This window comes from Medicago sativa, chromosome 6, assembly GCF_051527215.1.
Source record: "Medicago sativa cultivar Bolivia chromosome 6, Bolivia_mono, whole genome shotgun sequence".
Lineage (NCBI taxonomy): Eukaryota > Viridiplantae > Streptophyta > Magnoliopsida > Fabales > Fabaceae > Medicago > Medicago sativa.
This window is the reverse complement of record NC_140754.1, coordinates 33585354-33602495: the sequence shown is the minus strand read 5'-3', so window position 1 is coordinate 33602495 and position 17142 is coordinate 33585354. Positions and strand designations below refer to the sequence as shown.

At 32.9% G+C, this 17142-nt stretch overlaps 3 protein-coding genes across 3 annotated transcripts; 1 reads left to right on the top strand and 2 right to left on the bottom strand.

Annotated features, from left to right (window-relative positions):
- The first annotated feature begins 5862 nt into the window (after window positions 1-5862).
- Window positions 5863-10059, top strand: LOC146914667 (polyadenylate-binding protein 3-like). Its single transcript, XM_085722273.1, has 8 exons — window positions 5863-5922; window positions 6016-6260; window positions 7539-8305; window positions 8476-8553; window positions 8638-8727; window positions 9001-9285; window positions 9378-9575; window positions 9674-10059. The coding sequence occupies exons 2-8, from the start codon at window positions 6026-6028 to the stop codon at window positions 9884-9886; spliced, it is 1866 nt and encodes a 621-aa protein (XP_085578399.1). The 5' UTR covers window positions 5863-5922; window positions 6016-6025; the 3' UTR covers window positions 9887-10059.
- A 1263-nt stretch (window positions 10060-11322) lies between these two features.
- Window positions 11323-14071, bottom strand: LOC146914666 (uncharacterized; the record flags this gene model as incomplete). The annotated part of the gene is made up of 2 exons (XM_085721112.1): window positions 11323-11717; window positions 13939-14071. Coding segments are annotated over 2 exons (432 nt in total), but the record flags the coding sequence as incomplete, so codon positions are not given.
- Window positions 14072-14605: 534 nt separating this feature from the next.
- On the bottom strand, window positions 14606-15869 carry LOC146914665 (uncharacterized). The gene is made up of 5 exons (XM_085722272.1): window positions 15756-15869; window positions 15513-15592; window positions 15204-15418; window positions 15071-15109; window positions 14606-14981 (listed from the first exon to the last, which is right to left on the bottom strand). The coding sequence occupies exons 3-5, from the start codon at window positions 15391-15393 to the stop codon at window positions 14797-14799; spliced, it is 414 nt and encodes a 137-aa protein (XP_085578398.1). The 5' UTR covers window positions 15394-15418; window positions 15513-15592; window positions 15756-15869; the 3' UTR covers window positions 14606-14796.
- Between the last annotated feature and the right edge of the window lie 1273 nt (window positions 15870-17142).

The following is a 17142-nucleotide window of genomic DNA, read 5'->3' as shown; positions in this document are numbered from 1 at the left end:
ACTCTATTATTCAAACATTGTTTCGTCAAGAGTGCTTATAGATTGTGTGTGGAAGAATTTGTAGATGTTTCTGACCTTCGAAGGCCAGGATTTTGGTATGTTATTTGGAGACTGAAAGTTCCGTCAAAAGTAATGAATTTGATTTGGTGAATGTGTCATGGGTATTTGCCTACCCGAGTTCGACTTCTAGATAAAAGACTGCAATTTACCACAAGTTATGTGAGTTGTGGTGGCCTGCATGAGGACTTTTCACATATTTATTTTGAGTGTCCTTTTACTGTGCAGGTTTGGCTTAAGATTGGTCTTTGGAATGCGGTTCACGAGGTCTTTCTCAAAAAGAATTCAGCAGGTGATACCATTTTCAAATTGTTACATCAGCTCTCACAAGATCTTGGTCAACGATTTGCAACTGTCCTTTGGAGCCTTTGGAAGCATAGAAATCTCAAACTTTGGCAAGATGCCACAGAAACATATGCTCATGTAGTAGATCGAGCTTGTCACCTTACGGAGGATTGGCATGTAGCTAACCCTAATCTTTCGATAGCTAGTCGAAACAACATTTCAATAAATTCAGTTTGTAATGATTAGACGACAACAATAACACTGATAAGACAAGGCAATTCAGTTACAACTCGAATTTCTTCTTCTTCAACAACAACAAGTGATATGGCTTTAGACAGGTGGTAGCGTCCACAGTGAGGTCGTCTGAAATGTAATGTTGATGCTTCATTTTTGGATAAGTTGAATAGAACAAATATTGGAATATGTATCCGTGATGATGAAGGTACCTTTGTACTGGCTCAAACTATCCTGTTCTCTCCTGTGTATTTTGTTGTTATAGGAGAAGCCTTGGGTTTATTCCACGCCTTACAATGGCTTGGTGACATGCAATTTGACGACGTCGATGTCATCTTGGATTCGAAGATTACAATAGACTCCTTCCACCATCATCGGGTTGATGTTACGGAATTTGGACAAGTAATTTCAGGATGCAGAAGTCTTTTCAGCACACACTTCTCAAACTCTAAGGTTGAGTTCAACAGGCGACAAGCAAATGAGGTAGCTGACACCCTTGCTAGGGTTGCCGCATCAACCGCTAGTCCCACTATTTATTATCGTGTATCTCATTGTATAAACTCTCTTATTATTAATGAAATGCTATAAGCATATTCCTTTTCTTTAAAAAAAAAAAAACTATACTATAGGGTAAAAAAAAATAATGATCTCAAATTTCAGGGTTAGAATGTGTTTTTTATTTTACAAGGTCATTTTTCAAACTTCTACTACATTACAGGGTTAATTTCTATAATTAACACTAAAAATAATAATAGGATTAATTGCATTTTCCCCTATCTTAAAGAGTATAGGGAAGAGAGAATCAATACACAGAAATTTATAGTGGTTCCCCCAATGTGGGTTAGTCCACTCCTCACAATCTTGTGAGAGTTTCCACTATGATGCTTGAGATAGCCTCTCAAATCCTGCACCTTACAATCTGTGCTCACGTGAACACTTACAACTCTGTATTCTCTAAGCCTCGGCAGACTTGCACCTTGTTGCTAAATTAACCACTTAGACTTTTACAACCTTTGCTCAAACTAACACTTTAGTACCCCTAAAGCTAGACGAGAGTTGATTACAATTTGTGAGAAGTTTGAATGTTTGAGAATTAATTAGAGGATGGGGAAGAAGAAGTTATCTTTAAAAGAGATAACAAAGAGTATTGATTTACATTACAAAGAAGGTAAAAAGAGCCTTCAGTGATGATCAATTTCAATTGCAAGAGCTTCAAATAATTCAAGTTATTTTCTTGTATGTTGTGCAATGGTGCAAGTAATGTTGAGCCTTTGATCTCTATTTATAGAGTTTTTGGGCTCATTTAGCCGTTGTAAGGTGACGAATGGTGTTATGCCATGTGTCCTGGGCCCCACAAGCTTTTATTTGAAAATATGGGTGAACATTCAGACCATCAGAATGTTGTTTGTGTTCCCAGGATGAACATCAGAATGTTGTTGTGTTCTTCATCAGAATGTTGATATTCATGATGTTCTTCATCTGGGTTCATCAATGATAAATGTCTGATGAGTTTATGGGTTTGTTCAATGCGTGACATAAGATTTGTTCAGGTTTTATCCTTAAAAAGTTACTTCTTCATATGCATCAAAAGTTACTGGATAAAGTCTCTGATGCAAGATCTCCTTTTGCTACCTTTTTCATCTTTCCACCAACTACACTGTCCATAGCTGGAAGCATGTGCAGAGATGAACATTCTAACCATCAGAATGTTCCTTTTGTTCTTACTTTAGGATGATTTATAAGACTTACTTTTGACGTAATCAATCCTAATAGTAAAGACACAACTAAAGTGCAGTGAATGCAACATCTAGGATAATATTCTTATCGGAATATTCCTAGTACTTTAATGTTCATAGTCTTAGATGAACATTAAAGATTCTTTAGACATAGTTCCTTGTCCATGCCTTTATTGTTGATAGATCCATGCAGATGTACTTTTCTGGACCTTTTATTCATGTCAAGTGTACTTGCATGTTCTTCACGTTCTTGATGAATCTGGGTTTACTTATGAACACACTTCTGAACTTCTATTAGAACGTTCTAATCAACTCACTGATCAACATTTCTAAACTAACGTTCTGAACTTCAGAGTTAGTTCATGAATTCAATGACCTTTGATTTCTTGTATCTTGGTATGATTTAAACCTTGTTCCTGTCTTAGTAGAACACTCAAGAGCACAAATTAAATACCAAGGAATTAATCAAAGTCCATTTAATCTTTAATCATTAAAGTTTGTTATCTTTAAAATTAATTAGGGATTTTGCCTCAACAATTCTCAACAACATAAACCAAATTAAAAACGTGTCCAAAAAATAATCTTATTCTGCAAGAAATAAAAATCCTAAGATTTTATCATTCTCTAAATGTTCAAGTAACACAAATATTTTTGAGTTTAGTTTCTATGAATATTGGTCTAGATAACATATATTTAATTAGTGTTTTTCTTATGTTGTGGTTTGGTTTGATTTGGTTCGATTGGTAAAATAAAAACCACAAACCAAACCAAACCATGTCGTTGACTAAGAAAACAATCCGAATACATCCGAATCAAATGCAGTTTTTTGCGATTTTGGTTTTGATTGGTTCGATTTACGTTTTTTTTATTAGATTGGTTCAGATTTGAACACCTCTACATGTAAATATGTGAAGAAATTGATGTCAGGTTTGGATAGGTTTATACTCAAACATATATATGCACACAAAAAATCAATTTAATTGGCTTTAATTACATCTTTGAACTTCGTCTGTGATTGATTGGTTTGACTCTTACAGTCTTGAACACAATTGTCGTGGAGTGTATGATCCCTTAGATAACTGCATTTTTTTTTAATAAAAGAAGGTTATATATTGACCAAAAATTAAATTTTATTTTTTTTTTAAGAAGCTAAATAGCCCCACCCAAATTGGCACCGGAGAGAATCGAACCTGAAACCTTGCAGAGGAGCACACTCCCAAAACGCAATTAACATTTGGTTATATTACTATTGCAAGTCAAATAAAAGTTGTGGCCAAAAAAATAATATACTTTGGTCCATTTGATCTGCTAAAAAATAAATATTAAACATAACTTTATAAAACAAAACAACACATGATTAACTTTTATGGTATTGAACAAATATTTGTTTTATACAATGTTTGGTGGACAAAATGTTGTTTTGATATTTTAGATAAATTGTACCTGAAACAAAAAGTTGTCTTATGGATTAACGATGGATAATAATTTCAGTTTTTTATCATGTGTCTTGCCTCATAGTTTTTCATATCTATAAACAGTTTTACAATCAAACACAATACAATTGAAGTTGTCATGTCCAACTCTTTATTTGTTTGCACAACAAGTGCAACCTAAGTGCCTAAAAAAAACAAGTACTTGAATCAAAATAAAATAATGCATTAATTCATAGCTTAAGATAAGAACAACCTACATTTTTTTAAAAGGAACCGACCAATCTATATTATTCTATTCAAAATTAACATTTAAATTCTCTCCAAAAAAAAAAATTTAACATTTAAATATTTCAAATAAATTGAATCAATCATTTTTTTAAAATATATAGTAATAAATGACATTGTCATCGTGAGCTTAGCTCAACTGGTAAGGACAATGCATTATATATGCAATGTCCGGGGTTCAAATCCCGGCCACCACAAAAAAAAGAAGTAATAAATCTTGAATAAAATCTTGAAAAAAAAGAAGTAATAAATCTTGAATAAAAAAGAAGTAATAAATGAAATTGAGATGATTGTTATTTTTTGAATTTGAATTTTAAATAAATATCTTCTAGATTAATCTTGAATAAAATATTTCTTAATTCATATAAATCAATATTATAAAAAATCAATATTATAAAGTAAAAGTTAAATAAAATGAATATTTTCTTTGCTGATGGCCTGGGTTTGAACCCCAGACCTTGCAAGGTCTCAACCAACTGAACTGAGCTCACGACGACAAAACTATTAAATTCAATAAGATATTAAAATTTAATATAATTATGATTCAAAGAATTTTGAATTTTAAAATACTCCCTCCGTTTCAAAATACATGTCCAATTTTTGCAATGTGCATTATTCACTTGACTTACTTTGACCATACTGTTTTACTAATGTATAAATACAAATATTAGCACGTAAGATGTTATTTGATTTGTCTCGACAAATATTTCAAAATATTAAATTTTTATAATTTTTTACTTTAGATAGTCATTGTAACACACAAAAATAAAGTAATAGGTAAAGTCAAATTCTTTCAAAAAAATAAAGGTAAAGTCAAACGAACAATTTATTAAAATTCAAGAAGAAAATACAAATTTAAAATAATAAATATTGAAGTTTGAAGTTTGGTTTGTGAACGGAAATAACAAGCACCACGTAAAATTTACACACACTATTGCAAGATCTCGAGTTAAAACTCGAATGAAAGTATGCAATTTAATAGTCGATTTATATCTTTTGGACAACTCAATTATGGCGTATCGGTTAGCCGGCCACATTTTTTTTGTTCAAAAAAAAAAGTTAACCAGTCACATTTTTGTGATATTTTTTGACATTGTTCACGGTACACTTGAAAATTTTTAGTGTACCAGAACACCAAGTCTTTTAATTACACTTGAAAATTTTTAGTGTACCAGAACACCAAGTCTTTTAATTAATAGTTAAATGATTTTTTTATAAAACTTTTTTTATAACATTAGAATTTAATAGTGAGATGTCCCCGTGAGTTTAGCTCAGTTGGTAAAGACAATGCATAATATATGCAAGGTAAACCCGGACAACACCAAAAAAAGAATTTAATCGTGAAATAAAATTATATTTTTATTTTGACTATTCGTAATAGTGAATACTAATTATTTTTTACAATAAAATGTATAGTATGATTTTAATAGACAATAAAATGATGTTTTTTCTTATGAAATGATAATTTTAAAAATATAAAAGTCCACAAATAACTTCATATATAAAAAAATATTCATTAATTAATTGATTTAGAAAATAAGTTTATTAGGAAGCTTCCATTAGTGAGTGTATATAAAGTTTTTTTTTTTTTTTTACAATTTAACATTTATGTGAAGGCTCCCTCAAAAAAAAATAAAAAACATTTATGTGAAGGTCAACTCAACATGCAGCAAACAAAACAAAATAATACAGGAAAATAATGCTTTTGTCAAAGTCAAGTCAAGTCAAAGTGCGTCACAATTAAAAAAAAAATATTAAAATAAAACGCTGCGATTCGATTCAGCAAAACTTGACATATAAAAACCTTGTATCAGACAACCTTATTCACTCCAAAGAAACACTCTCTCTATTACAGTGTTGAAAGAAAACCAGAAAACCAGTTCTTCCTTTCTGTATGTTTTTTTTTTCTTCTCATTCTCTCTCTTCATTGTTTTTTTTTAGTTTTATTCACAATAAAAATGTTTTCTACTGTTATATTGTTTCAGTGTTGAAGCAATGGCAGCAGTTGTTTCATCGCCAAAGATCGTTGTTCCCGCGGCTTTGACCGGTGCTGGAAGATTTGAGAACGCTTCCTTGTATGTTGGTGATCTAGAAGGGAACGTGAATGATGCTCAACTGTATGAACTGTTTAGCCAAATTGCTCCAGTGGTTTCTGTTAGGATTTGCAGGGATCAGATGACACAGTCATCTCTTCGTTATGGTTATGTCAACTTCTCAAACGCTCGTGATGGTTTGTATTTCGAGTTTCATTCTTTTATTATGTGTTTTTTGAATTCGATCTTTGGATAATATATTCTTGTTGATGGAATGCATTGTGATTGTGTGAATACCTTATTGAAATTTTTTTTTGTTTGGAGAGAAAAAAAATAAGGGTTAAGTTTTTCAAAACTTATGGCAAATCTTAATTAAATTTGATGCCTATATATGATTACTAATGTACAATTATTTTTTCTGAAAGAGTAGAACCCTAGTATTTATAATCATGTTTTAAAGTCTTGTTTGTGTCTGAGATTATTTCATATTGTAGAGAATCACTGCCAAATACGCCCAAGCGGCCACAATTGTTGTTGTGTTTGTGATTGAAACCCTATTTGACATCATTTGTCATTGAAATCATGGAAGCAATTCTTTGATACTGTTGAAAGTTGTTGTCAAGTATGATTGATACGTCTGCAATTGCGTTAATGAAGTGATTGTGGAAATATCATAAACCTTGGCATCGTGACTACTAAAGTTGTTAAGATTTGCACAACTTGTTGCAATTCTTAATTGATTTTTATGACTCTGATTACAAAAGGAGTGAAGTAAATTCCTTTTTCTGAGTAAAACCCCAATAATTAAATTATGTTTTTATGTCGTGGTTAAGTCGGGATTCTTTAATATTGTGTCGGGATTCTTCGATCCCAATTTTAAATGTTATAATTCATTGCAGCCGCGTTACTAACATGGGAACATTAAATATCGTAGTCACAATTTCTGATGTGGCTATTCTTTGAAATCATGTTCAACATCATTCATGATTTAAATCATTGTTGCGATCCTTGGTAATATAGAAAGTTGTAGTCAAACACGACAAATGCGGCTGCAACTGCAGTAGTAATATGACTACCATTGGCACGTAGACTGTGTTTTACATTAGTATTTAAGTTGTTACTCTTGTTATGGGTAGTTTATGAGTGCATTTGATATCACAAGATGAAGTCTTTTTATTTATGAGTTGTAGGTTGTGTTATAAGCATGATGAAAGAATTATTTTTTAATTAAATTAGTGGGGAAGAACAAGATTATCAGAATTTATGTTACTCACAGCTATATTATAGTAATTTTGAGGTAATATTCAGCTGATAAGTTGATTTTGTGATGTTGAGTTACATTCGAAATTGAAGTACATATTATAAGACAATGCATTCATTAATAAAAGAAAAATGTGTTCAATTTATAAAATCATCTATAAAAACATTATTTTATCTATATCTGTTTCTTTAACTTCAAAAAAATTGTACTGCAGCTGCTAATGCGATGGAGACTTTGAACTATGTTACCCTGAATGGAAAGCCCATTCGTATTATGTTTTCTCATCGAGATCCTCTCATTCGGAAAACTGGATTTGCAAATCTGTTCATTAAGAATCTAGAAACATCAATAGATAACAAGGCATTACATGATACTTTTTCGGCTTTTGGACATGTGCTTTCTTGTAAGGTTGCTATGGATAGCAATGGTCAATCTAGGGGATTTGGTTTTGTTCAATTTGACAATGATAAGTCTGCAAAAATTGCCATTGAAAAATTGGATGGCATGCTGATAAATGATAAGAAAGTTTATGTAGGGTATTTTGTTCGGCGTCAAGAAAGGTCATCACCTAAGTTCACTAATGTGTATGTGAAAAACCTTTCTGAATCATATACTGATGAGGACCTTAAGCAGCTTTTCAACACTTTTGGCGTAATAACAAGTGCTGTGATAATGAAACATGAGAATGGGAACTCTAAATGTTTTGGTTTTGTGAATTTCCAAAGCTCAGATTCAGCAGCTACTGCTGTTGAGAAGTTGAATGGGAGCACAACTAATGATGGGAAGGTTTTATTTGTCGGGAAGGCTCAGAAAAAATCAGAAAGGGAGGCAGAGTTGAAAGCTTTTTTTGAGCAAGAAAAGCTAAAAAGATATGAGAAATTACAAGGTGCTAATTTATACCTGAAAAACATTGATAAGAGTCTTAATGAAGAAAAACTGAAGGAGCTGTTTTCTGAGTTTGGAACAATAACATCTTGCAAGGTATATCAAAACTTATCTTTGAATAATATTCGTATCTTTGTTTATTTATTTCTCTAGTGCATGTGAGTGGATATACTCCATGGTTGTGTGTAACATGCATTTGTGTCATTACTCACTTCATAATTATTTGAATATCTGAAAGTTTAACTGCATTTAATATGTTTCTTCAGGTAATGTCTGATGCTCGTGGCCGCAGCAAGGGCGTCGGTTTTGTTGCTTTTTCCACACCTGAGGAAGCGAGTAAAGCCGTATGTCATTTGTTAAAAAAGACTTTGCTCAACCAAATATATCCTTCTTTATGAGATGCTTGATTTGTATTATGTTTTTTTTAGATCAATGAAATGAATGGGAAGATGATTGGACAGAAGCCCTTATATGTTTCTGTGGCCCAACGCAAAGAGGACAGGAAAGCTCAATTGCAGGTAAAGCTTGTGTAAACATATTATTTAAATTGACCTTATAATGATATTATGGATAAATCAATTATTCAATTACAATTTGATTTGGAGAAGTTTTTCAATTTGCTTTATTTGTCGTGCCTGTCCAAATGTTGCTCTGTGAGTAGAAGTTTGGTCTTTTCAGAAACATGCTTACTTTCATTTTTTTTGGTTTTCAATCCTAAACAAATTTAGTCTTTCTTGTATTGTATTTTGTACAAATTCAACAGTTAGATTCACAAGCTTGTGTAATTGTAGGCTCATTTTTCTGCAATTCAAGTATTGGGAAATACTGGATACAATTCAAGTGTACAAAGACTTGCTCCGCAACAATTTTATTATGCGCAAGGTACATTTGGTCTCATGTCGCCTCAGCCAGACGGATACGGTTTCCAGCCACAGTTCATGTCAGGTGTGGGAACTGGCTTTGTTACTCCAAATTACTTGCCGCCATATCACCTTCAAAGGCATGGAAATCTAGGGAATAGGATGGGTGGGCGTCCAGATGGTAACTTCCAGCAAGTGAGACACAAGCAAAACCAAGTACTTATTCCATAAATCTAAGTTTTTTTGTTTTGTAATTAATATTACTAAATAACTCATAATATTTGAAACAAATTTAATTTTGAACCTAGATGCGACCTCATAACCCGAACAAAGGGTCTAAATACAATGGTCAAAATGGCGTGGGTATGTCTGTCGATCCCGGAAGTCAAATGATGGATCCATCTGCAAGTGCTACAACCTCCATTGACAATAACCATCATGGTCCATTGTCTAACAAGTCGCTTGCTTCAGCTTTGGCTTCTGCTACTCAAGAAAATCAACATCGGGTATGTAAAAATTTGCTAGCTATATGTTAACCTTTGAATTTTCTTCTCAGAAGTGCAATACTGTGTCGATATATTATAATGCATTGTTGGTTAAACAGATGCTGGAAGAACATTTGTTTCCTCTGGTCGGTCGTCTTACACCAACCAATCAAACTGCAAAGGTGACAAGAATGTTGCTTGAAATGGACCAGTCGGAGGTCATCCATCTGATTGACTCACCTGAGGAGCTGAAGATGAAGGTGTCTGAAGCTATGCGGTTCCTTCGTGAAGCTTCACAAGGTCCTGCAGTTGGTGATCAGATTGGCTCTTAATCACTAAGTGAATGAAATGATCTTAGATGTTGTTTTGGATACTTGTCAGGATTTTCCCCATTTTCTGTCAGGATATTTGTATTATGGATTTCATGTGTGTGATGAATTTATTTCATCTTGGATTGGTTACATTAATAATGATTTGTTGGGAATCCCTTTACCCTTGTTTGGAATTAATTTTGTTTTCTGCAGGTGAATCTAATTTAGATTGAGGAATTCAATCCAAGTGGATTAGTTTCCAAAATCTGCGGTGAAAATTCACCCAATGTTTATAGCTGGCTTTCTGATTGATTAGCATTTGCCTTATTTGGTTGAGTTTATCCTTATTATGTTAAACACAACAGATGATGTTGGCCGTTGTGTATCTTCACCCAATGGTATGCATATCATTAGCTGATGTGTGTTTTTTGGTTGATCAAAACTTGCAGCATATGCCATTTCAGAAAAGATAGGCATTATATCATATAGTTGTGAAAACAGCATATGCCTAATGTTTTGTCAAGTATACTATCCAATATCCGATTATTTGTTGCTACATCATTCTTTGATATGTTATTATATTTCAAAGGAGTTTCAAACATACTATGTATATGTTAGATTCCACTTTTGGACGAGGCAAAATTAACTACTTGCAGCAGTGGCAGCAAGCAAATCCGCAACACGCAGAGTAGCTATCCTTCATTAAACCGCCAAAAAACTTCCTCCAAGAGGATGATTAATATGTAACACTATGCAGATATTGGGATACTTCCGATTAATTTGGATTTAATTGAAGCCCAAATAGTTGTGCTGATGTATTAATCATTATAGAATGTGTGATAGATATGGACGATCTAAAACCCAGTCAACATCTATTGAGATGTTTCTTTGTCAAAAAATAAAATAAAATCTATTGAGGTGTTTCAGGTTTAACCGATGATTTTTAAGGTGTCTCTTTACCTCAACTAGTAAGTCTGTTTTTTTTTTTCTTAAGGCTTCACACACTTTGTGTAGAAAAAAAGAAGTTAATGAACCACCAAATTATACCTAGAGGCTAGAGTATACATTTATTATAAATGCAATTCATAACTTATTTTGACAACTAACTTTTACCATAATAAGATGTTTTATCCATATCCTCTCAAACTTAATTTCCAAAAGATTCGAATTTCATATGCAACATTTTTCTTTCAAGCAAGAAGGGAATATAATTAATATCATTCTAAAGATGAATGAACATGGCATGCATGATTGGAATGAGTGTGCAAGAAAAATTGATTTGTGATCTCTTCTTAACTATTTCTTTGACGGATATGAGTTCAAGCACAATCATCAACACTCAATGGATAAGAATGTATGTACTAAAACTGTTATTCATGCAAGAATAGTTCAATTACAAATATAGCTTGAATATGAGTATGATACCGTATCCAAATCCGTACCATTGGAAATCCATATAAATGAGAGCAGAAGAAACATGCGAGGAGTTTTTAGACTATTTGTACACTTATACAGAATCAAACACTTTTATGTAACACCTGATTTTATACCAATCACATGAAATCAGGGTGGATATCATCTTCTACTCTTTGCACACCAGTTATGGCCTCTAAGATGTCATTGTTGTTCCATGAAGCTGAAGTGTCCTTTAAGTTAAAGCCTCTCTTCTTGTATCCATCATGTTCTAAGTTGTCCTCAGTTAAGTAATCATTCCATTTGGAGGCTGAACGGTTGATTGCTTGTTTGCATTTTTGAGTCATCTGATTAGCTGTTGTCGCTATGTTATTTCTCTGTGAATTGCTTTCAGTCAATAATGTGATTCTTCCCTGATCTTTTACTGGCTCCCCTACATCTGTGTGCATCAAGATACTGTTAATTCAAATCAACCGATATACTCAAGTAAGGACTTATCTCTTATTATACTTTCTTCTCTTACATATATCACAATCACAAAGTTATATGTATTTTTTTAAAGAAAAGAATTTGGAAACAAATTTATATTTTCTACATTGTGAAACAACCCATAGATCTGACTCCTCATCCCTCTACAGTAACACTGTGTTGCCTTAAGAAGATCAATGGAGCACCAAACTTTGTTCCATCTGGTTGCCCTACCGTTCAGTCAAACGATCATTTCTATGTGTGGTTTTTCAGCACCAAATAATAACAGCCTAATAATATTAAACTCTGATATCATTAAAAGCATATGGTTATTAACTTTTTTCTTTCCCTGAAGCTCAAGTATATCAAATTGCACAAGAAAGTAACATGGCAATGAGTTTAGTTCATTTGTCTGCTGTTTTCTATTCTTAGCATCGTCGAAAGAAATTGACGATTGTTGTTAAACGTATTTCAAAACAAAATTGAACGTATTTAGCAAGGTGGACAAATATAAAGCAGGGCTAATGGCTAAGGCGTACCAGCATGTGGTGGATTACAATGAAATATTTACCCCTGTAGCAATACTGTGAAGATGATTACAGATCTCAATGCACATATAAAAATGAAATATATAGCAGCAAGATGACAATTCTGCCTTTTTTACATGGTAAACTCAGTGAAAATGTATATATGTTTAATAACCAAAGGCGTACCTGAAGTACCTGTCAGTACCTATTGTTTGCTATCAGTTTACAGGAAGGATTGTGAGGATAAGATATGTTATCGGTAAGTTAGTTGGGTTAAGATTTTTCTATTTTAAATAAGATCCTAGATCACAGCTTTATCATATCTTTTAATCTATTTTGTTATCCTTATGTAATCATCTTGAAGCCTATATAATAAATACTCAGTTATGCTATCAATAAAGTAAGTTTTACACTCATTTAAGTTAATAATACTGCATTTATATATAACATGAAGTTCAAGATTTCAGTCTCTCATTTACTCCTCTGCATCAATGTGAAGCAAGATTCCTTTGGTATGAATATTGACAAAGGTAAAATTAAAGAAGACTGATTATCATGTAGACTAATTTATTGTTTTTATCATTAGATTGTTTGTTATCATAAAACAAATGTGATAATGATATAGAGCCCGCTATTTGACAACACTTTGTACTAAATAGCTATCACAAAACAATAGCGGTCTGTTTAAATTCTGCTACGCTTTACCGCCTCTATTTGGCAACACTGTGTCAAACAAAGTAATTGGCAAGATCAAATTCCAAGGCTTGAAGGAAGTTAAGGCTTGAAGGAAGTTCAAATATAGGTAGGAACTTAATTTTAATAGATCACAAAATATGTGGAATACAATGGTTTTTCAAGAACAATTTGTTTAACAAAGTTGCTGAATTAGATATTATAATCTAATCTTCAAGGATTTTGAAATGAGTTAGAGTTGTTTAAATCAGTTATAGAAGAATGATAATCAATTATGCCCTTTCCATAATCAATTATTTAGCTTTAGGTAATAATTTATTATTGCAAGCTACTCAATCAATAATTATGTTTAAATCTCTGTTTGTTGAAAGTTCCCTTTTACTTCTGAGCTTCAGGGGCATATTTAAGTGTCTCGGTATTGCTTGGGTCAGTGTTGTCAATTGTGCATCGGAAAAAATTGCGGTTTATTCAAATTCGGCTATGCTACATCTGCTATTTGACAACACTGATTGGGACAAAACAAAATCCAAATTGTGTGGAAGTAAGTGAAAGTTCAATATGTTGTGAATGAGTGTTCGAATAATCATCCGTGTGCAACAATAGTAATCTCTATTAAAGCTGTCTGTACGAGTATATTAGCCAAATATATTTGTGTCATTTGTTTGTTGTACCATTCAGTCAAAATTTTGCTGCATATATGGTTTTTCAGCGGCAAATATAGCCTAAATGCCCAACTCTAATATCATGAAAAACATATAGTTATTTCGCTTCTGTTTTACAGCGAAGCTCAAGTAGATCAAATTGCAAAACAAACTGACGAATGCAATGATTTTAGTTTCATTTTTTATCTCTCTTTAACTAACTACAATTGGTAAAATCTGTTGTTTTCAATTCTTAACATCATCAAAACTAATTGAATAGCTTGAATTACTGATTACAACCACATACACATAAGCAATAAGGAATATTCACCTTGAGAGTTTTGGAACAGCGGGCTTTTAAAACGCCTGCCACATCTTGAAGTTGAATTATCCACTGATTTGCGCTTCTTGAGCATGTTATTGGGCAACTCAGTCACTACCAAAGGCTCAAATTCGTCTTCTGTTCAATTCAATCGATCCAAAGTGCAACAAAACCAGCACTGCTTATCAAAACGAAAGCAACCTAAAGCTGTGAAAATGAACTACTTTTGCTATATGCTACATGATTATAGTGTTACCCTTTTTCATACAGTATATATAGTTACTATAAACTGATAAACTAAAGTCTAAGACCATTCTATATCATCTTCTGTTCAGCTCAATCCGTGGTTACGTCATACACTTCATGTTCAGGAAAATAATTTATTCCTCACTTCACTTCATAAATCAAAACAGTTTGGTGAAATCAGGCGATCACATTCCAACATCAGCTAATAAAATTCCAAACACTTCCAACAACTTTAATTTACTATTTTATGTGTTCAGCATAGCAAACCAGGGTCCTATATGCTCCTAGTCCTACAGTTCTACAGTCCTAAAGTAAGAAAGGTTAATCACAACCCATCTAAAAGTAATAAATATATGTTTCGGGTTTTGTTAAAAAAAACTACCCACTTTTTAGCGAGTACAATTCAGTAAAACGTAGATTTCAGTAAACATTACCGTAAGACAGTTTCAGATTAGCAACAATTCAAAAAATGGCATAAATAGCCCAATTTACTCGATAAACTAAAACAAAGTAAGAAAGGTTAATCACAACCCATCTAAAAGTAACAAATATATGCTTCGGGTTTTGTTAAAAGCATACTTGCTGCAACTACTACAAAGAGTCCCCCTGACTTGGGGGTTTTCAGGGTTTTGGCTTTGTATCTTCAGGAAGAACCTCTCTAACAAATTTTTCGTCAGAATCTTCATCAAAATCTTCGTCAGAATCTTCATCTTTCTCCTCCTCATCAGTTTCATAGTCAGAATCTTCATCTTTCTCCTTTGGTTCATCTTTCTCCTCCTTTGGTTCATCTTTCTCCTCCTTCGGCTCTGGTTTTCCAAAATAAAACATTGGTTATTTAGGATTATTTCTAAAGTAATAACCAACAAAATAATTCAGACCGAGAGGAAACACATACCATTCAGCTCTTTGGTACTCAAGGAGATGTCTTCACCATCTGTTCAACACAAAGACAATACAACGATGTTTAAGCAACCAACACAATCTTAATCTAGCCTTAAACAATTGCATGACAAATTTCAGAGATTCACCTTCATCGTAAATAGCTTTATATCCACAGAAATAAACACTGGTAGCTTTGGAATTGTGAGAAAGCTCAAATTCCTTCTCCATAGGAAGATCAAGGGATATTTGAGTAATTTTGTCCCTACTTAGGGTTTCCCAAAACATGCTTCTGGTTACCAAATTTGAGATAAATAACCACGTACTCATTTGGTTCATCTTTATTTGTTTCACCAAGTGCAACCTATACAATAACCAACCAGCAATTTAGGAAACCCTAGACAAAAACACGGTTCATAACAACAACAAAACCCTAACCTAACGTAACCAAACCTAACCTGAGTAAGGTGAATAGCTGCTACATTAAAGTGATCATACGGGTCAATCTTGATAGTTTCTCCAACCTTAACCTCAGCACCTAACACATAAAAATTAACAATAACAGAGTTCAGATCAACGATAAATTAATCGAAAATCAAGAGTGGTTCGGTTAATTAAACGAGTAATTACAACAAAAAAACTCAAAATCATGGTTAATCAGCGAAGAAAGATAGATGATGAAAGGAGAAAGACGAGGTTACCCCAAAATTCCATTGGAAACCGTGAGAGAGAAATAAAGCGTATGTTAGGGTTTTGGGAGCAGCGTGAGTGTGTGGCGTAAGATGAAGAGGAAACGAAGAGTTTGTGTGTTTATATAGTGATCCAGGGAAAAGGGTTTGAAAATTGTTGTTCACATAAGTTATAAGGCTGAAACACACATGTAAAAGATGCAAATACCCATCGGCAGTTAACTGCCGTCTGTTTTAATAATCCTTGGCACGTAACTGCAGAAGTTTCTTCGGCAGTTAACTGCAGCCCGTTTCAATAATCAATCGGCAGTTAACTGCCGAGGAAAACAATTATGCAGACGGTGGGTTCTGCATAATTGAACCAAGCCATTTTCGGCCAATTTTTACTTGAAATTCAACCAGAACATTTCACGAGTCAATACTATTCGTACAACATTTATACTCGGTCATAAACAAGAAAAATGCACTATCTTTTACAGTTATCCATAATTAAATCAATCCAACATAGAGTTAAAATTACACGGATGTTTGAAATTCATCAAAACATTAAAGAGTGTCTATAATTAAACAACACATTACATACCGTTAAATGAAATCTCTAGTGACATTCAATGCAGTTGCAAATGGAACGAACATACAAATATAATATATTATCTTCCACCATATTCCGAAACATAAATCCGACGTCGCTATCGTCCTGAATAAGTCAAGGCCCATAGGTCGCCGTTTTGAACATGTCTTCATCTTTATGTTTATCTACTCCAAGGTGGTCAATGCAAGGCATCTGAGAAAATAAGTGACGTGTATATTGAGTTTCACCAATATGCTCAAAATAATTGTTAACTTATGCCTTCAATCATCAAGAGAGTCGGTCGGCGTAATCATAACCTTAATTGTCTTTTTAAAAGCGGAGTATCTAACACGGTCTTCAATTTTTGCAACCTCAGACATGTTTCAGGTCACAAAAGCTTTATGAAATAAAATCATACATTAGAATGAAGTTAAATGAAACATAATAACCAATAAAGAATAATGAATAAATCAAATGCGTAAACATTAATAACGAATAAATAAGTATTGCACTAGTTTCACCACATAAAAGTCATATTATCATATATTTATATAAATTACATAATGTTAGTTATATATTGGCCACAAAAAATTGGCGTTACAATTTCGACCCCAAAATATACGTCGGTGTAATTTCTATCATAAAAAGTACTAACACCAACAAAAAATACTCATTAATCACCAAGTGATTGGGAAAGATCAAGTATATAGAATTTTCAGCTTCTCTACGTTTTTAAGGAGAAAGATCAAGTACCTTCGAAAAAAAGTACTTTTTTTAGAATGCGTAAAATGGAATGGAATAAGCTTTGACCAATGCTACTTCAAAAAA

What these genes read in the sequence shown, in the direction of transcription:
- LOC146914665 (XM_085722272.1), bottom strand. Translation starts at nt 15,393, where the DNA reads ATGAACCAAATGAGTACGTGGTTATTTATCTCAAATTTGGTAACCAGA. An exon ending in TAAAGCTATTTACGATGAAG is followed by an intron (nt 15,110 to 15,203) that starts GTGAATCTCTGA and finishes TGTGTTGAACAG; the next exon opens with ATGGTGAAGACATCTCCTTG. An exon ending in GAGTACCAAAGAGCTGAATG is followed by an intron (nt 14,982 to 15,070) that starts GTATGTGTTTCC and finishes TTGGAAAACCAG; the next exon opens with AGCCGAAGGAGGAGAAAGAT.
- LOC146914667 (XM_085722273.1), top strand. Translation starts at nt 6,026, where the DNA reads ATGGCAGCAGTTGTTTCATCGCCAAAGATCGTTGTTCCCGCGGCTTTG. An exon ending in CTGAGGAAGCGAGTAAAGCC is followed by an intron (nt 8,554 to 8,637) that starts GTATGTCATTTG and finishes TGTTTTTTTTAG; the next exon opens with ATCAATGAAATGAATGGGAA. An exon ending in CTCAAGAAAATCAACATCGG is followed by an intron (nt 9,576 to 9,673) that starts GTATGTAAAAAT and finishes TTGGTTAAACAG; the next exon opens with ATGCTGGAAGAACATTTGTT.